Source organism: Podarcis melisellensis (assembly GCF_964234715.1).
Source record: "Podarcis melisellensis genome assembly, chromosome: Z".
NCBI classification, from domain to species: domain Eukaryota; kingdom Metazoa; phylum Chordata; class Lepidosauria; order Squamata; family Lacertidae; genus Podarcis; species Podarcis melisellensis.
Window position 1 is genome coordinate 8,997,256 of NC_138547.1, and position 21,934 is coordinate 9,019,189.

The following is a 21,934-nucleotide window of genomic DNA, read 5'->3' on the forward strand; positions in this document are numbered from 1 at the left end:
AGGGAAATATTTCAGCAGCAGTGGAAGATAGACATAGGACTGCATGATGCCATCCACTCAGAAGCAGCCCTATTAAACCCACCCAATCCCTAGAAGAATTTTAAAAACATCCTCAGTTGTAAATTAATTATTAAAACAATAAGGGGAAAAGGTTGTTTTTTAAAAAATGAATACAAAAAAAGGCACGCTGGAACGGAGCAAGCTGCCTTGTACTGAGTCAGGCCACTGGTCCATCTTGCTGAGTGTTGCCTACTCTGGCTGGCAGCGGCTCTCCAGGACTGCAGATAGGGATCTCTCCCAGCCCTACCTGGAGATGTCAGGGATGGAACCCAGCTTCTTCTGCAAGCAAAGCAAATGCACTACTACTGAGCAATGGCCCTTCAAACTGCCTGAGGCACAGGAAGGAGTAAATCACGACAGGTAAATCAGGGACTGTAGCTTTGTTTTCCATGCCTGCAAGTTTTGCAGTTCACTTCCATGGTGGCCGTGTTCTGCCTCCACTGTCAGGGGCAGTTTGCTTCTGAATGCCTGCTGTTGGGAATCAAAAGGGTGCTGTTGCACTCATGTTCTACTTGGGGCTTATTATTTGGGCATCTGGTGGGTCTCTGTGAGAACACAATGATGGACAAGATGGGCCATTGGCCTGATCCATCAACCAGGCTAATCTGGTGTTCTTATGGCTTAATCCAGTTAACAAAACAGGAAAATGGAGTGATGTGAATGTTAGGGAAGTGCAAAAAAAAAAAGGGGGTCCATGAGTTGTCAAAAACTGGCTTGCTAGGATAGAGGTGGGGAACCTCTGACCCTCCCAAAAAAATTGGACTACAATTCGCATCAACCTCAGCCAGCATGGGTAATAATCTGAGATGGTAGGAGTTGAAATTTGGCAGCATATGTGGGTTCCCCATCTCTACAGCAAGAAATTGTAGTGAAGACTAACATTCAGAAGGTGGCATCCACCAGGGCTCATATTACATTCTTGAGTAACTGTCATAAGCAAGAGCAACTCTTGGAATCACAGCAGCGTGGATTTGGGTGGGGTCTTTGGGGGTCATCTAGTTCACGTTCCCTGCTCAATAATGCAGGATCTGCAATGCAGGGTGAAGCTGCATTAACCCTAACAGATGCCCATCCAGCCTCTGCTGAACCTCCATCTCATGCATGGGACTATTTTGGTATGTCTGTTGCTGTTTGGTTATATAACAGTGGCACTGGAAATAAAAGGAATAATGTGGCGTCTCTGGACTGTACCACGGCATTGTACAGGTGGGAGTTCATATGGCGGTGTGCATATCAGGGTAATGGTTATGCTATAATCCGTCATCCTGGTATCTATAGTTTTCTACGTGGAAGGATATGGTGTGTGTGTGTGTGTGCACGCACGCACGCATGCGCACATGCATGCACGCCCATGCAGTCAGGTGAGCCTCTACCTCCAATTTGAAATGGTATAATCCAAGCACAGAACTCTTATGATTCCAAGGGTTGTTTGGGGGAGGCAGTGTAGTTTGAAATCTGTTTATAATTATGGTCAAAAGTCCTCATATGATACTGTCTGCATGGAAATGAACTGCAAAACACCCAATAACGGGAGCATCGAATGCTAGCCCTACTCAGAGTAAACCCACTGACATTAATAAACTTGACTAGCTTAGGTCTATTAATTTCAATGGATCTACTCAAAGTCGTTGGATACAACCTAGTGGATTTTATACAATGCTAGTCAGACTCAGAGTAGACCCAGTGAAATAAATGAACCTAGGTGGCCCTTGCCCACTAATTTCAATGGGTCTGTTGAGTACAATTAACATTGGCTACAGCTCATAATCATTCCATCTGTGGATTGGGTTATCACCTGTGAGATGGGCAACTTCCCATGCCAGCTTAATAACCAGCCCAATTCACCTGGCAGCTGAGAAGATAACCAGCATGTCCGGAGGCGGCGCGAACGGCAATGGCTGCCAGCTCCTGAACGGGAGAGGGTAGCTCCGTTGAAACGGGTCGCCCGCTACGGCGAAGCGGGGACCCATCCAGAAAAACCACAGGCAGCAGAAGCCTGTGGTCCTGAGACCCGGCGGGCGCCAAAAGCAGCCCCTAAAACGAAGAAGGGACCCCGTAAGGGGCTCCGGACCGCGGAGGGGGTAGCGGCGCTGTGGGTCGTTGCGCGATCAACGGAGCGAAGCCGCGTCGCTGTTGCCGGTGAGCGCTGACCTTTCTTCTTGAAACTGCTAACTTTGGAAAACAACAACCCGTGAGTAATCTGGACAATATACTTCTAAAGCCTCTAAAAATTGTGAATTTGGCTGAAAGCGGAGTGACGAAAAACAGGAAGTCCGTCTTCCGCTGACACTGAACTTGAAAGTAAAGAGCAGGAGGAGTGGAGACAAAGAGTAACGTTTTGCATTGACTGATCTGGCATCTATTTAAACTGTTGTTTCTGGCTGATGTAAAGACTTTAAGTGGCTGATTTTTGGACCTTCATTGAGACAAGGGTACCTGTCTTCTGTTGATCTATTGGATTACAAATAAAAGTAAGAAACCCAGGTACTGGAGCTGCCTGAGCAACTGAGCAGTCAGCCTGCAGGCTTTGGATACTTTGAATCTGAACTTTGGAACATACTGAGTTTGAATTTGTTACTTTGAAACACTTGTGGTCTAAGCACTTTTGGAAACAATGTTTGGCTTTAAGTTTTAACTCTGCTAAAATTTATCTTTGTGAAGATCTTTGGAGATCAATTCAGACTTACTAATTTTAATTGGATTGGACTTCCTCCCCAAAGACATTCTAAGCTCCACCTAGAGGATTTTTGGATTTACAGCAGTGACTTTGTTTTACTTTCTCTTTCCCGGCCTCCTGTTTGAGTGTTACCATCTGGGCTCTTACTTTCTCATGGGAACAATTCAGTTTGACCTTGGTCTTTAGATAACTTTGGAATGAGTGGAACAAGAAAAAGGGGAAGAACCAGACAAACAACGTTAACTTTACCGACAGTCTCACAGCGTAGATCATCTGTGCCTGCTTTGCCTACTACTTTGCCTCCTGAGGCAGAAGCGGCCTCCCTGCTACAATCAGGGGAGGGAGAAACTGAGGAATTACAACTGGAAGATATGGCCTCAGGAGCAAGTGGCACTATTTTGGAGAAAATTTTTGAAAAATTGGAGGCTCTGGACAGAAAGGCTGACCAGCAATCAGCTAAAATTGACTTAAACACAGAAAGTTTAAATAGACTAACTGGACAAGTTGCACAGAATGTTCAATCTATTGGAGAATTGAAGGAGGCTGTAGGTGAAAATCGGAAACTGGCGGAAGACACTAGCCAAAGATTGGGACAGCTTGAAAAAGAAGTAAGACCACTCAGCAAACAAGTAGGAGAACACCAGATCTATTTTTCCATGACAGAACTTCGGAACAGGGAGGCCAATTTAAGGATACGCTCAATTCCAGAAGTGGAAGAAGGTAACTTAACTGAGTTCCTTACCAAAGAATTTTCCAAGTTTTGGAACTTAGAAGAAAAAGACTTTAAAATACTATCTGCTTTTAGGCTTGGAAGACTTATAAAGAAGGAGAAGCCCAGAGACTGTTTGATAATATTGAGATCAAAGGAGGAAAGGGACAAGATTCTAGGCCTGCACTACGGAAAGTCACTGGATATTTTGGACAAAAGAATTGAAATTTATAAGGATATTCCTAAACAGCTGTTGGATCTTCGAGCAGACTACTCGGAATTAGTAAAATTGCTAAGGAGCAACTCAATCATCTTCAGGTGGGAGTTTCCCCAAGGTTTATCGTTTACTTTCAGAGGGAGGAAGATCAAAATTAGAACGCCGGAGGATAGAGACAAGTTTTTGGTGGCACACGGAGAAGATCTCCATAAGGGACTTGGATTACCCCCAGGGCCTGAACCTCCGGGGGTTCCTGCACCCTCGGACCCCCAAAAATCTGAGAATAAGGTACCCCCACAGCAAGAATAACCAGATATATTCAGGATGTCTCTGCAACTTTTGAGCTGGAACATAAATGGCTGTAACATTCCAGGAAAAAGGAGAAAAATCTTTCACATTTTAAAAAAGGAACATTTGGACATTATTTGCTTACAGGAAACACATGTGACCAGGCTCCACAGAAAAGTGTTAACAAATAAAAGACTTGGTCAGGAATTTATATCTTCGGATACAGTTAAAAAGAGAGGTGTGGTAATTTATGCAAAAGAGAGCCTTTCACCTAAATTTCTGTTTAAAGATGAGCATGGAAGAATTTTGGCGATAGAAATACAACATCAAGGGGAAAAAATACTGATATTAGGAATTTATGCTCCAAATGAAGGAAAATCGGAATTCTATAAGAAGTTGCATGAGACTATGCTGGACTATCTGGACTACAACAACATCATTATGATGGGAGATATGAATGGAGTTGTATCAACCAACATGGATAAGTCACAGAGCCAAAAAATTTCTAAAGATGGGAGACTACCAAAGACCTTCTTTGAAATGACAGACAATATGGACTGGATTGACATTTGGAGAGTGAGAAACCCCTTGGGAAGGGAAGGAACATTTTTCTCTGAAGCCCAACTGACTTGGACAAGAATCGACCAGATATGGATAACTAGAGGTCTGGCACCTAAGATCAGAAAGGTGGAAATCTGCCCAAAGACATGCTCCGACCATAACGCACTGAGAATGGACATGACATTGATTCCAACCGGTTCCTTCAGATGGAAGATGAATGATGGCCTGTTTAGAGATCAGGAGATTACTAAGAAGGCCCAAAAAGCCCTAAAGGATTATTTTGAGATCAATATGAACACCACAGTGGAAAAAAGAACTATCTGGGACGCAAGTAAGGCCGTGATGAGGGGGTTCCTGATACAACAGAACACAGTAAAGAAAAGGAAACAAAACGAAAGGAAAGATAAAATTTTGGAAAAAATCAAGGAGTTGGAGAAGAAGTTAAGACTTAATCCGAAGTCCCAGCCGATTCTGAGAGAAATCAAACTTTACCAAGCACAATATTGTAAACTGATAAATCAGGAAATAGAATGGAAAATCAAACTAATGAAACAAAAAACTTTTGAGTCGGCTAATAAATGTGGAAAACTGCTAGCTTGGCAGTTGAAGAGGAGACAAAAGTTAAACACAGTGACAAACTTAGAGATTGAAGGAAGATGTATCCAGAACCCCGGAGAGATTAGAAAGTGTTTCCAGAGATATTTCAAAAAATTATACACTCAAGGGCCACAAGATGAAGCAGCGATTAAACAATTTTTAAAGACAAATGGACTGGCAAAGTTGTCAGAAGAAAATAGATCAATTCTGAATGGCAAAATAACACGACAAGAGATTGAGCAGGCCATCCAAAACATGAAACAGGGCAAATCACCAGGACCAGATGGGCTGACCTCCAAGTACTATAAGACATTGAAAGACTATTTGATACAACCACTGATGGAGGTCAGCAATGAAATTTTAGAGGGGAAGAAGGCGCCAGAATCGTGGAAAGAAGCTTTCATCACATTGATACCAAAATCGGAAACTGAAAAGACACAGCTTAAGAACTACCGTCCCATCTCCCTTTTAAATGTGGATTACAAAATATTTGCAGACGTTTTGGCAAGTAGATTCAAGAGGGTTTTAAACAAAGTAATCCATAAAGACCAGGCAGGCTTTCTCCCAGGTAGACATATGTCTGCCAATACAAGGAACATTATAGATATATTGGAGCTTTTACAAACAGACATAAATACTAAAGCTGTTTTAATTTTTATAGACGCGGAGAAGGCCTTTGATAACATATCCTGGAAGTTTATGAAAGGGAATTTAAAAGAAATGGGAGTGGGCCGGGGGTTTGAGAATGGGATTGATGCAATATACTCAGAACAAAAGGCTAAACTGATAGTTAACAATGTGGTTACAGAAGAGTTTAAAATTGAAAAAGGAACACGACAAGGCTGTCCGATTTCCCCGTTGTTATTTATCTCGGTCCTGGAGGTGCTCTTGAACACGATTAGAGGGGACAGGTTGGTGGAAGGGATACAGGTCGGAGCGAAACAATACAAACTTAAAGCGTTTGCAGATGACTTAGTTCTGACATTACAGGAGCCAGAATCTAGTACGAAAAGAGTACTACAACTAATCCAAGATTTTGGTCGGGTGGCGGGATTTAAACTAAATAAGCAAAAAACCAAGGTGTTGGGAAAAAACTTGACAGATATTGAGTCGGAACGGTTTCAGAGAGAGACAGAGTTAACTGTGGTTAAGAAAGTTAAATACCTAGGGGTAAACATAACAGCAAAGAATTTGAGTCTGTTTAAAGATAATTATGAAAAATGTTGGTCTGAAATTAAGAGAGACTTGGATAGCTGGTCAAAATTGAAACTTTCATTGTTAGGTCGAATAGCTGCTATTAAGATGAATGTATTGCCAAAAATGTTATTTTTGTTTCAGACATTGCAGATTGTAGATAAAACGGAGTGCTTCCGGAAGTGGCAGAAAGATATCTCCAAATTTGTCTGGCAGGGCAAAAAGCCCAGAATTAAGTTTAAGATATTAACGGACGCAAAAGAAAGAGGGGGCTTTGCCCTGCCAGACTTAAAGTTGTATTATGAAGCCGCAGCTTTCTGCTGGCTAAAAGACTGGCTACTTCTGGAGGACACGGATGTGCTGGATTTGGAAGGTTTTAACAATGCATTTGGATGGCATGCATATTTATGGTACGACAAGGTTAAGATCAACAAGGTTTTTAAGAACCATATTGTCAGAAAAGCAATATTTAATGTCTGGACAAGATACAAAGACTTATTAGAAAACAAAACACCGAGGTGGCTGTCACCTTTGGAGGCTAAGGCCCGAAAAAGACCCAATATGGAGGCCAATTGGCCAAAATATTGGGAAATATTAGAAAGGGATGGAGACAATTGGAAACTGCAGAGTTTAGAGAAAATGAAAGATAAAGTGCGAGACTGGTTACACTATGCTCAGCTTAAGGAAGTGTTTAAGATTGATAAAAAGTTAGGATTCCAGGTGGAGAAATCGAAACTGGAGACAGAACTGCTAGAACCTAAGACCAAGGTACTTTCAAAAATGTATAACTTGCTGCTGAAATGGAACACACAAGACGAATTGGTTAAATCGGCTATGATAAAGTGGGCCCAGGATATTGGGCACAACATTATGTTTGAGGACTGGGAAAGGTTATGGACCACCGGGCTGAACTTCACAGCATGTAATGCTCTGAAGGAAAATGTAATGAAAATGATATATAGATGGTACATGACCCCAGTGAAATTGGCTAAAATATACCATTCGTCTGATAACAAATGTTGGAAATGTAAGGAAAATGAAGGAACATTCTTTCACCTCTGGTGGACCTGCCCTAAAGTGAAGGCCTTTTGGGAAATGATATACAATGAGTTAAAAAAGGTATTTAAGTATACCTTCACCAAGAAACCAGAGGCCTTCCTTCTGGGCATGGTCGGCCAGAACGTGTTAAAGAAGGACAGAACATTTTTTATGTACGCTACAACGGCGGCAAGGATACTTATTGCTAAGAGCTGGAAAACCCAAGATCTACCAACACTGGAAGAATGGCAGATGCAGCTGATGGACTATATGCAACTGGCTGAGATGACTGGCAGAATCCGCGACCTGGGAGAGGAGAGGGTTGAAGAAGACTGGAAGAAATTTAAGATTTATTTACAAAAGTACTGTAATTTGGTTGAATCCTAACAAGGAAGCCAGAGCAGAAATAACTGTCTACCATTAAATTATAATTTTTTATTTGAGTTTAACCTAAATATTGTAATTAAGAGCATAAACAAGATGATAATTTGCTTGGAAAAATTCGTTTTTAATGATGAAAGTGGAAGCGGGAGACGTGAGGGAGTCCGCAATAGAATGAAAGGATGTTATGAAACCTATTCTGTTTGTTAATCTGTAAAAAATCTTAATAAAAATTTTTATAAAAAAAAAAAATAAACTTGGGGGAGGGGAGTTTTGTGGAAAAAAGAAAAAAAAAAAAAAAGAGAAGATAACCAGCATGCATTTCTTTTCTTTTTTAAAAGAAAAGGGGGGGTATATCCTTTAATACTAGACATCTCCAACCTGATGCCCTCCAGAGGTTTTGGACTACAATTCCCATCGGCCACAGTCAGCATGACTGGCAGTTGGAGATGATGAAAGTCATCATTCAGAATATCTGGAAGGGGCCCAGTAATATTCTGAAAGGGGGGGAGGGGGAGAAGCATGGGGGGAGGGGGAGGGGGAGGGGGAGAGAGACAAGGAGGGAGGGAGGGAGAGAACCCAAGTAATAGCCTAATATTCTTCTCAGAACAGAACAAGTTCAAATACAGTTTTTTTAAGTCCAGAAACTGACAATTGGAAGATGGCATTATTAAAAGATCAAAATGTCATTAGATCAACCCACCTCACAAAGAAAACATTTAAAGTAGAGGCAAAAAGGCATTTCATCACATTTCTAGAAATCATAAGCATCTGTCCTAAACATCATTAGCTTGATTTCTCTTTGTTTTATTTCTTAAGTTTCTTTCCACATCAGCAGAAAGGAAGTTTGTAGATCTATACATTGCTGTTATTCTCCCAGGTCCCATAAAATTGACTTCCAATGTCTACTTACCTCTCCATTGATTTCCACCTGTGACTGGAGTCAGACAACCATATTATTCATGTGATCATTGCAAGTAGTGCACCCTTGCAATTAACAACTCACCTGGGAGATTACCTGGAATTCTATCCAGAGGGAGTGAGCAGGCTGGTGGAGGAAGGAGAGACTGCCTTGACCCCTGCTTGCCAATCTTATTGGCTGCTGTGCTGGACCCAGAGGAAGTGGTTAGCACACTCCCACATTGAGCACAGAAATGTACAATCTTCCTTTCCTCCATCAGTCTACTTTGTAGAAGACACATCCTGGCTACCAGGGAGGGGACTTCTGGGTGGTGGCAATGAAGCCTATGAGCCTCTTAGATAGGGATGAACTTATCGGTCAATTTAAGTTTCCCTCTCATTTTTCTAATTTAAATTTGTTTTGCATTTCCACAGCATCTATCAATTATTTAGTTCTATTTTATTTTTAAATCCTCTGGAAATTCATCAGCATTATAGTGCTAATTTTCTTACTAAACTTATTTTTGTCTGCAGTTTCAGCTATTACATGCATTTTTGCAAGTAATGTTCCCTAACATAATGCATATTGTATGTTTTATTCACCAATATATGCATTTTCATGCACACTTTCCTGTAATATGTACGTTTTTGTGACACATTGTTTGGTTGGGAGACTGCATTGCAAAATTCAGAGAACTGCAATTTTTGGAAGAAGAGCTGTTTTGGTCCACATGTTGCTTCAAGAGCTGCAAATTTGGTAGTTTCTTATGAAGATACAAATTAAATTGAATTCCTTCCCCCAGCCCTATTATTAGATTTGGATAAATATGCTGAATTGTAACTTCTGGGGCCTGATTTACAAGACTAAATTAGCAGGCAACGAGTTTGTTGCATTTTAAATATTTAATTGCATCAATACTCACATTGACATAGGTCAAGTTATCATCAGTACTCAAATTATTGGGGTAGGGAGATAGAGATGCCCTTAATGAAATCTGCAAACTAATCTGTTGGTTCCTTCATTTTCAGTCCTGCCCACTGCATGCCCTCTAAGATGGTTAGTTAAGGCAGCCTTTAAAAAAAGGAACATAGGAAGAGCCCTAATGGAACAGACCAGCAGCGCATCCAGTCCATCATTCTGTTCTCACAGTGACCAACCAGCTGCCCCAATGGGAAGCCCACCAGCAGCACCCGAGTGCAACAGTGCTCCTCCTATCGGCATATGGCGTTCAGAAGCATTAAAAGAGTCTTCTGCTCATCCTCCCCCATAATTTGAGCGCTTCTTTTAATCTCTGAAAATGTCAGTGGCGAGAGGACTGAGGGGGTGAGATGATTAATGGGTGAACTCGAAATGCACAGATTACCCTGATGTGTGAGAATAGATATATTTATCAAAATGCTGCTGTGATTATTAAGACTCAGCATGGGTTTCTCAAAAATAAGTCATGCCTGACCAATCTCATTTCTTTTTTTGAGGAAATTACAAGCTTGGTGGATCAAGGGAATGCTGTGGACATAGTGTATCTTGATTTCAGTAAGACATTTGACAAAGTCCCTCATGATATTCTTGAAAGGAAGCTGGTAAGATGAAGAAATTAAGGAGATGCTCATCAATTTTGCAGATGACACCAAACTGGGAGCAGTAGTTAATGCCACAGAAGGCAAAATCAGATCTTAATGGATTAGAGAACTGGGTGCAAGCTAACAAAATGAATTTCAGTACAGACAAAGATGAGGTTCTGCACTTAGGCAGGAAGAACCAGAAGCACAAATATTCAATAGGGGACATCTAGCTTACTAGTGAAAAGGATCTAGGGGTCTTGGTGGACCACAAGCTTAACATGAGTCAACAGTGTGATGCAGCAGCAAAGAAAGCTAATGCTATTCCAGGCTGCACCAACAGAAGCATGGTGTCCAGATCAAGGGAAGTAATAGTACGACTTTGTTCCACCTTGGTCAGACGACACTGTGTGGAATACTGTGTCCAGTTTTCGGCACCACAATTTAGGAAGGATGTGGACAAGCTGGAATGTGTGCAGAGGAGGGCAACTAAGATGATCAAGGGTCTAGAAGTCTAACCTTATGAAGAACGGTAGAAGGAGCTGGGTATGTTTAGCTTGGAAAAGAGGAGACTGGGAGGAGATATGATAGCCATCTTCAAAATTTCTTAAGGGCTGTCACATGGGAGAGGGAACAAAATTTCTCTTGCTCTGGAGGACAGGACTCAAACCAATGGCTTCAAGTTACAAGAAAGGAGATTCTGACTAAACATTCAGAAAAACTTTCTGACAGTAAGAGCAGTTTGAAAGTGGAACAGTCTCCGTCAGGAAGTTGTGGACTCTTCTTCCTTGGAGGTTTTTAAGCGGAGGTTGGATGGTCATATGTCATGGATGCCTTAGGTGAGATTCCTGTATTCCTGGGGATTGGACTAAATGACCATAGGTCACTTCCAACTCTACTATTCTATTATTTTAAGGTGCGCTTGCAAGAGCATACGTACCAGGCTGCAGGGTCGTACTCAGCCCAGACGCGGATAAACTCATCAAGATGGTGGGGTCCTAGGATGGAAGAGTCTCGTGTCAAGTACTCAAAGTTGTCCATAATTACAGCCACAAACAGGTTCAACATCTGCAAAGGGGAAGGTGAGGGAGATGAAATTGGGGGTGGGAAGGAGGAAAGATATTAGCTTCTCTTATTAAGGAATCAATGCAAAAACAAAAGGATAACTCAAAAAAAAGAAGCGGAGTATAAACTATTGTTGTTGTTGAAGAGAAAAAGGCGGAGTCTGAAGTGTCAAATGCAGAAATCTGTGGACACATTCGCTCATACACTGAAAATGCTATATCACTTTAAACAGTCATGGCTCATCCCAATTTGGGGCGGGGGCTGTAGTTTGCTAGCAGTACTGAGAGTTCTAAGGAGGCCCCAATTCCCCTCACAGAGCTACAATTCACAGAGTTCACCGGGGAAAGGGGGGCTGAAATTGTAGGGAATAGGGACGTCCTAACACCCTTAACAAACTACAATTCCCAGTATTCTTTGGGGGAGCCATGACTTTTAAAAGTGGTTCCATAGTGTTTTAAATGTATGGTGTGAATGTGTCCCGTGTCTCCTTTCCATGCCTTTCTCACGCTTTTGCCCACCTGGGAATCACCCTTGAACACATCCTTGAATATTGCTAAGCCCCCTTGCTTGCCTGGATGGAGAGAGATATAGGAGGTGTGCATACATAGAAACCACTGAGTTTGTGCGGCTGGAATACAACCTATTGGTGGGTGGAAAGGTTGTCCTGTCCATTGATGCACCAACTTCTTGCCTCTGACCCTCCCCGCCACTAGCTTGCGACCCCTGCAAAGCAGCACTCCGGCTGATAAAGGTTGTCCCTTTTCTGAGCTACAGTGAAAAGGGGGTTTCTCCATTTCCTTGTCCGTATTGTTCTATGGCTTTGCTGAATTCTGCTCTACATCCTGCCCAGAGCCACACTGGGAACATTTTACTGCCTGATGAAATAACCGCCACCTTCCACTCCATGAACAAAAACCAGCCAGACTGGTCATTGAATGTTACTTCAATACTGCCAATGGGTCATCCTCCTCCACTCAGCCTAAGGACAGTAGGCTAGTTTAAGTGGCAGGGAGCTGTTTGAATGATACACACAACGCTGTTCTCTAGCAATTCACCACTGGTAACTGCCTCCCAACATGTTGGCACCTTATGCAACTTTCACCACACTCTGCCTAACGGTAGGGCTGGCTACAATATAACTCCTCTCAAATTTCAGTTTAACTAGGAGAATTGCATTTTTTTTAAAAAAAAAAATCAGAATTGGAGCATGTGCAGAGTGCTGCAGCTTTCATGTTGATAGGACACTGTTTTGATATGATAGCATGTCTGTCTGGCTGCATTGAAACATTCTTTAATCAGTGACACTACCTGCACATTGGTGAAACATCACACAGAAAGAAACTAGATCATTTCTTTGTGATGTGCTGTTTCACCAGTATGGCAGAGTGTCACTGATTAAAGGATGCTGTGATGCAGCCAGTGCTTTTCTTCTAGAAAAATAGGTGCCAGCACTCACCATGAAGTTGTTAATGTAAGTGCCACACTTTTAAAAAACAAGAAAAAGAGATGTGGGTACTGGGTACCATAGACTATCCCCCAGAAAAAAACCACTACTTACAACCATAAATACTTATTTACCCTGGCTTTTGATACTTAAGATGCATATCTCTGAGGGGCCGAGGACCTTGAACGTGGAGGGTAGTTGCAGCACAGGGATGGGCAAGCAAGACAAGCGGAATGGCCAACTCACCAGAAAGGAGCAGAGGAAGATGAAGGAGACAAAGTAAAAGTAGGCAAAGTCACTGCCGCACTCATTTTTGCCAAGGTTGGAGAGCTTATCGCAGGCTTGGTTGCTGAGACATGCAAGCATGATTTCATGCCAAGCTTCCCCAGTGGCGCTCCTGGAATCAGAAAAAAGAACTTGTCTTATTGAACTAAAAAGAAGAGTACAAAATTATGCATAGGGTGAAGAAGGGAATAAGAGGAAACATTTCCTCCTTTTCTTGCAAAGCACTAGAACTCATGGACGCCCGATGAAGCTGAGTGTTTGGAGATTCAGGACAGGCAAAAGGATGCAGAGTTAGAGTATGGAACTTGTTCCTGCAGGAGGCAGTGGTGGTCACCAACCTGGATGGCTTTAACAGAGGATTAGGCAGCTTCATGGAGTGTAAGTGGCCATGAAACTCAATGGCTATGTTCTATCTTCACTGATGACAGTAATAATGCTTTTGAATGCCAATTGATGGCAACGACAAAATGGGAGGATGCTGTTGAGCTCCGTTCTGCTTTCGGACAGCACATAGGCATATGGTAGGACACTGTGAGAACAGGATGCTGGACTAGATGGGCCACTGGCCTGATCCAGCAGATCTCTTATGGTTGCTTATTGGCCTTGTACATGTATTGCACGAGTAAGCCTGTGGTGTACCTTAACATTCTTTAGTGGGTGGTAAAAAATGTGCAAGAGGGAGCAATCTCAGTAGCACTAGAGAAAGCAACAGTCACATCTACAACAGCTCCCTCACTTTATAGTATATCAAAAGGGTTGGGAGCCTTTTTCAGCCCAAGGGTGGTACTTCTTTGGGGAAGGGGAACTTCCTGGAAATGCATGTAAGTGGTAGGTGGGACAAGAGGCAAAAGTGGGTGGAACTATCAATGCGATTCTTAGCTTTTTACAGAAGGCTATGTTTTACCCACATAGAAGTTAGAGGTTCCCCAACACACACACACACAGAGAGAGAGAGAGAGAGAGAGAGAGAGAGAGAGAGAGAGAGAGAGATTCATCCACCCCTCCATCCTCCATCCAGGAAGCAAAAAGCATTATCATAGTTCAAAAACACATTCCAGCTGTGAAGGAGAGCTGGCGAAGGGTATAGTATGGCCTAGAAAGAGACTTGAGGTCCTATCAGCAAGACATGGAGAGTCACATAAGTCATGAGATAAGGACCACACAAGTGAGCTTCCCCAGACCTGATCTACTATAGGCTTTTTCCCTAACTTTGGCCCGTACAGGTGTTTTGCTCATGTGTTAAAACATACACACAAGCAGAGAGAGCAAAGGTGTGTGTGTTAGGTTCTGCTGTGCCCCAGTTGTCCACCAACTGGGGCAGAAGTAAGGAGTTCTTGAAGTGGTAGAGCCCTCCCCCACTTCCACAGTTTAGAAGCCTGCATAATTGGGTTCTAAATCACCCAGGGGAGTGTCATGGGTACAGGGTGCTCCCTTTGTTAGACCTTTACCCTCTAATGTTGTTTTCAATGCTGTGACTTGCCCTGGGACTTTCTGTTGGAGGCTGGGAAATAGATAGATATAGATAGATGATGATAGATAGATGATAGATAGATAGATGATAGATAGATAGATAGATAGATAGATAGATAGATAGAACGAACATAGAGACAGGTTGCTTGAACTGGACTTTTCTGTCAAAGAGACCTGTATTTTCTGTCATATCAGGGAGTGGGGGAGAGAAATTAGATCTCACAAGCTTAGAAGCAAAGCACCTAATCTCTTTATGGAAAATAAAAGACCCAATTAAATTAAGTTAGGATTTGTGCACATAAAGGATTTGTGTTCATTAACAGTTTGAATACCACAGGATTAATGCCAGGTAATGCTGAAGTATTAATGAACACAAGCTGCCTGATGTAAACAATTAAGTTTGCATTAACTTCTGCTTGGGAGGAATTGAAAGATGCAGGGGCCAGGTAGAGGCAAGGCCCACTGCAGCTTTTATCAACATAAACTGAGCATGAGAACAGATTATGCTTACACCCATCACCCTCCCAGCTAAACAATTGGATATTTGCATACATAATCATTTAAGGACGATTTCATGCCATGTGTGACATTTTTACAATCATTAAAATATCAAACCAGAGACAGGGAAATTTAGTCTGTCTGTGGGCCACATTCCCTTATGGGAAACCTTTCAGGGGGCACATGCTAATTGTGGGCAGGGCCTTCTTTACCCACATTTTTGCATGCTTCCAAATCTTTTGGTTTCCCTGTGCTTACCCCTCCCCTCCAGCTTCTGTGGCTTTAATATCTGGCCAATTTGAATCTTTCAGTTGGTTGGTAATCATTTTTAATGGATGTTTGTCAGGAGTGCTGGAGTCCCAGCAAGAGGCTGAGAGGTAAGATGTAAGTATTTACATAAACATATGGTCAGGAGCCAGCTCTGCAGCTGCCAGTGAGATTGTTCAGCCAATTGGAAAGAAACATCCACCTTCTAGCAGTACTGAGGAAAGCATGCAGCTGAAAAATAGAGAAGGAGCTGTCTGCATTTCCCCAGAGAGTCCCTAACTGAGGGCTTATCACTTCCCTTTCCTCCGTGCTTCCCAGGCATGGTCCACAATTTAAATCTCTGTCTGAACCCATGAAAACCTACTCTTTAAACTGAATTGCTGCAAACAGCAATCCACAGAAAACCCAAATTGACATGTGCTCCAATTCAGTGGTGAAGAACAAGGTGTTTTTTCAGGGAAAGCTCCAGGGCAAAAAGAGAAAAGAAAAAGAAAAGGTGCTTGGAGATGGAGCTTTAACGTATGGACCTGTGCCTGCAAAATGTGGATAAGCCCTAAGAGCAAATGGAAGCAGGCAGAGGTCCTACCTCTGAGGATGAGGAAGCCAGAAAGGTGGAGGATGGAGATACTATGAGAAAAAGAGACTGGGAGGAAGGAAAGCAGGGAACTGAAGATGTGAACAGAGGGCAAGCCAGTGAGTTCCAGGGAGTTGAGAAGGTATTCCACAAGGTAGAGAACCTATGCTGAAGGAAGGCCAGGGGAGGAAATAAAGCATACAGACAGACATAAATACACCAGAAGAACCTGCTGGATCAGGTCAATGGCCCATCTAGCATCCTGTTTTCACAGTGGACAACCAGATGCCCCAGTGGGAAACCCACAAGAAGGAACTGAGCACAAGAACATTCTCCCCTCCTGGGGTTTCCAGCAACTGGTATTCAGAAGCATTACTGCCTCTGGTTATGGAGGCAGCACACAGCCATCATGGATAGTAGCCATGAATAGTTCTCTCCTCCATGAACCTCTCTGAAAGCCATCCAAGTTGGTGACCACCACTGACTCCTGTGGGAGTGAGATCCATGGTTTAACTATGCCCTCCATGAATAACTACTATTTTGTATGGGATCAATAATAACATGAGGGCCCATCAAGTGAGCACTGGATGTAAGAGAGCTTGCTCCCACTGTTCTGATGTTCCTATGCACTGACAGATGAGGTGGGACCTTGCACAATCAACTTCAGGAAAGACCACCACACAAAACAAGCAGGCACTGGTGGGAACTTTGGTGTGTCATCGTTACTGTCAAATTGTTGGTGTGAATTGGTCCAACTATGCTGGTCCTGACTGGCCCATTCCTGGGAGTTGTTTCATTTTAAGTGAACACACACATGATGATAGTTTACTTACGAAGGGCCTCATCTCCTCCCATTGACACCCACCCCAGAAGGCACTGGCAGAGGAAGAGGGGTCAGGGGGAGCGCACTGCCCCCGGTAGTGAGATCCCAGTGGGGTGCTATCGCAGCTGCCCCCCATCAGCGCTGGGCGTCAGACCTCGCAGGCGGCACGCCATGCCCCCAGGTCACGCGGCAGCCACGCCCCTGCCTGCTCTCCACCCTCCGGTGCCAGAGCATGAAGCTCCACCACTGCCAGAAGGGTCAATGAATTTGATTACAGAAAGATGGTTTATTGTTTACCGGAAAAGCAGCATCAGGGCTTGCAAAAACGTTTGGAAATTGTTGTGTCGATTGATGGCAGAGTCGTCATTCAGTGCAATGTTTCCAAAGACCTGGGGGTGGGGGAGAAGAAGTGGTCAAAAAGCAGATTAAATGGAAATCCAATTGGAGGCAAAGTCATCAGAGAAGCAAGCAGCACTGACTGTGGTTCTGAACAGCAAGCATTTTGCTTAGGGATGGGAAAATATTTCAAATTCAGTTTCTCTTAATTTACTACCTGCCATCTTCATTTTGCCTGTTGTATTCCCCCCCCCTTTTAAAATCTGCATGAAAATTTGTATGCTTTTTCATGCACTTTCCCCCCAATATATTGGGTGGGAGGGATATATCTTCCTTTCCACCATCATTGTGGAATTGAGGATCTAAACCAGCAGTGTATTAAATCTGTTTTATTCCAATTTAATCATTGTGGTTTCTTTAGCTTGGTGAAGGTACTAAGGTTTTTCTGTGAACAGATCCCCAACCTGCATTATGAAATAGCACATTATAAAACAGGAACTCTGCAGCTTTTCCTGTTTCTGCCTTGAAATGAGAACAATATCAAAGAATTTAGAGAAATGCAAAATTCAGTAGTAGATCCCAAAGTAGGTAATAATCAGGTCAGTTTGGAATGCACAGATATAAAATTCCTCAAGCATTCTTAGACTTGAGTTGTATGCAGCCATGATCAGAGTTTTACTGGATACAAACTACTAGCTTCAAAATGAACTTCAAGATCAGAGTGAAGAAATCTGTCAATTTTGGTTTTTCTCTGTTTTCCCCTTTAATCTTTAATCCAGCTGTCCATGTTTTCACAGCAGTTTGCATGTTGCTTTTAGCCCTCATGAAAAATTTGCCAGCAGTTTTGTGCAAATTTCTCCAAATATGTATACGTAGTTTTGACTCAGGTACACATTTCTGGAAGCAATTTTCCTTCATATAATATATGTATGTTATTTATTTCCTCTAAGATGTTGACATCAGGCAGGCACCTTTGCTGTTCTCCTTTCAAGACCTGCTTAAAAAACAATTTGTTTCTGCAAGCCTCTCCAGATGTGTTGGTGTTGCAATGTTTTAAACTCTTTTACACACACACACACACACACACACAAAGTATTTTTCTGTGTATAAGACCAGGTTTTTTCCCTAAAAAATAATGTCAAAAATTAGGGGCCGTCTTATACACGGGGCCATCTCCCCCCATTTTCTTAAATCTGAGTCCCCCCAAACAGGGGGCGTCTTATACATGGTGGCATCTTATAGACGGAAAAATACTATCTATCTATCATCTATCTATCTATCTATCTATCTATCTATCTATCTATCTATCATCTATCTATCTATCTCTATCATCTATCATCTATCCATCTATCTAATCTATCATCTATCTATCTATCATCTATCTATCTATCTATCTATCTATCTATCTATCTATCTATCATCTATATCTATCATCTATCTATCATAATCTATCATCTATCATCTATCTATCATCCATCTATCATTTGCAACAATCAATTGAGTGGCATATTAAATTTTGTTAAATAAAACAGTAAGTTATGCATTTTTATGCATACTTTCCCCTAATATATGCATTTTTTTGAAAACAACAGCAACTGGATAACTGGATAGCACATTGACTGCAGTGCTGCATCACCAAGTTAATCACATAACAATGTGAATCATGGAGGTTACCCGTGTTTCAGTTCACAGATTGGTTTGGAAAATCAGGCAGCAGCACATTAAAATGCAAAGATGTGGAATTTCTCCCCCATCCCTACTCCAGCCTGGTGCATTTGGTATGACTACTGTTGCAATTTACCTGCATGCCAATAATGGCATAGATGAAGAAGAGCATGGCAATGAGAAGACACACATAAGGCAATGCCTGTGAGTGAAAAAAAAAGGGGAAAGCATCAACACCTGCAATGATACATCTAAGAACAAGAATGTTTAGTATGTGACCACACCTGGACAAGGTTTCACATAGAAGTATAGGTTTATTGATACCCCAGAAGAATAAAAAAAATCCTAATGGTTTGGATCCAGGCTAAAGTTCAATTTTGCATTATACATTTAAAGTAGCAACATCATAGCATGTTAAACACTCATGGCTTCTACAAAAAAATCATGGGAACTGTAATTTGTTAAGGGTGTTGAGAGTTGTTATGAGTCCCCTATCTTCTCCCTTGCTGAGCTAGAATTCCCAAAATGGTTTGACAGCCAATCCCTTTTCCAGGGAGCTCTGGTAACTACAGCTCTGTGAGGAAAATAGAAACCATTCTCATCACCCTACACAAGTTGCAGTTTTCAGGATTCTTTGAGGGAAGCCCTGACTGTTTCAAGTTTCCTCACAAAACTCATGACTGCTTCCTAACAAAAATTCATATGGGTCTTGGTGTAAATTTTGCCTCACATACATATTATTGTATGCAATACAGCCTGTTATTCAAAATGTTTGCAAAGCAATTTTGTCTAGTATAATACCTCATATGTTATTTTTACTAATTTTGTTGATGTTGTTGACTTCCCACCTCCTTATCCATGGTGGCTTATTTCTCTCCCTCTACAGCACCTTGTCTTCTGTCTCTTGTATCTTAACAGTACTATGATCTTTTAAGTTCTTCTGTTGCTCATAGTTCAAATCCTGATCACTTATTCATCAAATTTCTTTAAATAGTCTGAAAAAGGCTTCTATTCTTCCACAGAAGAATGAATTTCAAAGCATAACTGTGATTCGGTTAACTTATTGTTTTGAGAAGTATGCATTAGGTTGGATTCACCATTAAAAAGTCAACTTAGGTATTCAAATTTATCCCAAATCCCTGACTACAACATGTTAGATAGATGGCTACCTACACTCTGTTAAAACCATAGGTGGGGAACCTCAGCCAAATGTCGCCTTCCAGGCCACTCTATCTAGCCCCTGAGCTTTTCCCAGGCCACTTTGCTTTGTCCCCTCCTTGAGTGATTTATGCCTGGCTGGGATGTGTTTTTGGACTCTGATAATGCCTCCCATTTGCCTGGATGGGAGGATAGATAGGGCTGTGTGAGTGTGGTACAAACCAGCCTGCTATACAGAGGTCAAATTTACATCTGTTGCTCCACCCACTCTTCCCTCTGGTCCTGCCCACCACCCATGGCATTTGGCTCTTGGGAAGATTGCTGAGAAGGTGTCCTCTACCTCACCTTGAAAGACTGGACAAAGGTCCAGAGGAGGATCCGGATGGTGTAGCCCTGGCGAAGAAGCTTGATGAGCCTGGCGGCCCGAAATAGGCGGAGGAAGCTGAGGTTGATGAAATTGTCCTGCGGAGAGGAAAGGGTTTTGTGTCCTTCAGACACAGATGGGATCGGAAGCCACAGCCCGCAAAAAAGAAAAGAAAATTACCAGCTTCGCGTTCTAAGCAGCAAATCGGCCACCAGAAAACCTTCCAAAAGAAACATTTGTCAGTGCAGGTCACTCCACATGCAGCATGTTTGAGAAAACTCCTCTCCACAAGAGTCCCTCCCTTGGCTATGGAGAAGGTAGCCAAAAAAAAGGAAGAGAAAGACAGAGGGGAGAGATCCCTCTTATGGATTCCTGGGCTTTCAACCCTCCCACCCTACACGTTAAGGGAAAGTAATGGGGAAGTATTATCAGCTGTGATTGTGTAGGCTGTGACTAGGAGATGTCTAAAGCAGCCTGTGTCAACCAGGGACCCCTCATATGTGACTGGACTACTACACCCACCCAACCTGACCATTGGGCCATGCTGGTTCGGGGCTGATGGGAGTCGGATTCCAAAACAACATCTAGAAGGCACCAAGCCAGGGAAGGCTCATATGAAATGAACCTACCTATGCCTAAAAAACAATGTCATGAAAGGTCAGGTGTGAGCCTCCTCCATGCTATATGAAGGGAGAGGGCAACTTACATTGAGGTAGTTCAAAACCATGTTAGCAGTTGAGCTTGGATTTTGTGTAAAATCTCTCCACTGCCCCAGTGGTGTTCTTGTTTGATTCTGCCTTATTCTCTGATTAACCACAAATAAGTCCTCTAACTATCCAATCCAACAAAAATGATGTTGGTGTATGAGAGCAGGGGACTTCCCATCTATTGGTCAAATAGTCTCTGGGTTTGGTGTGAAGCCAATTAAATCAGAATGGGAAATTTTAGCAGCCTCGTTTCAGTTTGTTTCCTTTCTATGCATATAAAAGCCCACTTTGGGTTTCCTCAAGAACAGAGCAGGGAGAGGTACCACAGTCAGACAGGGGCCTTGAAGGAAAGCTAAGCAGGTTAAAGACTTGTTTTTTCCCCACCACCCTTCATCTTTTACCATTTGTAGGGGTGGGGAACCTCAAGCCCAGGGCCCCTCAGGTCTTTCTATTTGGCTCACAATGGCACTGTTCTGCACCCTGACCGCTTTTGACTGGCTAAAACATGTCCTTCAGCTCTGATCATTTATTTTGCTTGACTGGATGGAGGACCGAGAACTTAACTACTATTCAAAGGTCAAATTTTACACCCATTGATACACCCACTTTTGCCTCTGGCCCTGCCCACCACTGATAGGTGACCCTTGGAAGATTGCTGAAAAGAAGATGTGGCCCTTGGGCAGACAAAGGTTCCCCACCCCTGTACTATTAGATGCCTTCCAGGATGAAAGCTGCCTCCCCAACCCCACCCCACACACCTTGCTAATTTAAGCTCACGAGACTCACAGGTTTATCCGGCTATTTATTCATATGCCAGTCAGCTGATGGTTGCACCAGCAGTGCTACATTCCACCAGCTCTGTCAAGATTCAAGGGAAACAGCCGCTAAGCATGCATTTAGCTTGGCCGGCAGTTTTCTGTTTGTTTCTTTTTAAAGAGGTAAGCAGCTCAGAGTAGGGTGTCTACACCATACATGGGACTCAATCCTCAAATAAAGAGAAAAGAGAAAAGCAAAAAAGAAAGAAAGAAGAGATGCCCACCGAATGAGTAGACAACACTGAGCAAGCTCACAGCAAAGCGAAGCAAGCAGGCAAGAA

General features: G+C 42.6%; 2 protein-coding genes across 14 annotated transcripts in view; one reads left to right on the forward strand and one right to left on the reverse strand.

The window, feature by feature from the left end:
- The window catches only part of SLC31A2 (solute carrier family 31 member 2), a 766,698-nt gene that overhangs the window by 313,489 nt on the left and 431,275 nt on the right, over nt 1-21,934 (forward strand). The window lies entirely within an intron of this gene.
- CACNA1B (calcium voltage-gated channel subunit alpha1 B) overlaps nt 1-21,934 on the reverse strand; it is a 331,532-nt gene that overhangs the window by 32,971 nt on the left and 276,627 nt on the right. For all 13 annotated transcript variants that reach the window (XM_081896241.1, XM_081896248.1, XM_081896247.1 and 10 more), the window contains 5 exons: nt 20,113-20,229; nt 18,746-18,811; nt 16,906-16,997; nt 12,938-13,088; nt 11,123-11,250 (listed from right to left, as the gene is read on the reverse strand). In XM_081896241.1, the coding sequence (XP_081752367.1) occupies nt 11,123-11,250; nt 12,938-13,088; nt 16,906-16,997; nt 18,746-18,811; nt 20,113-20,229 (554 nt within the window). The remainder of the gene's footprint in view (nt 1-11,122; nt 11,251-12,937; nt 13,089-16,905; nt 16,998-18,745; nt 18,812-20,112; nt 20,230-21,934) is intronic.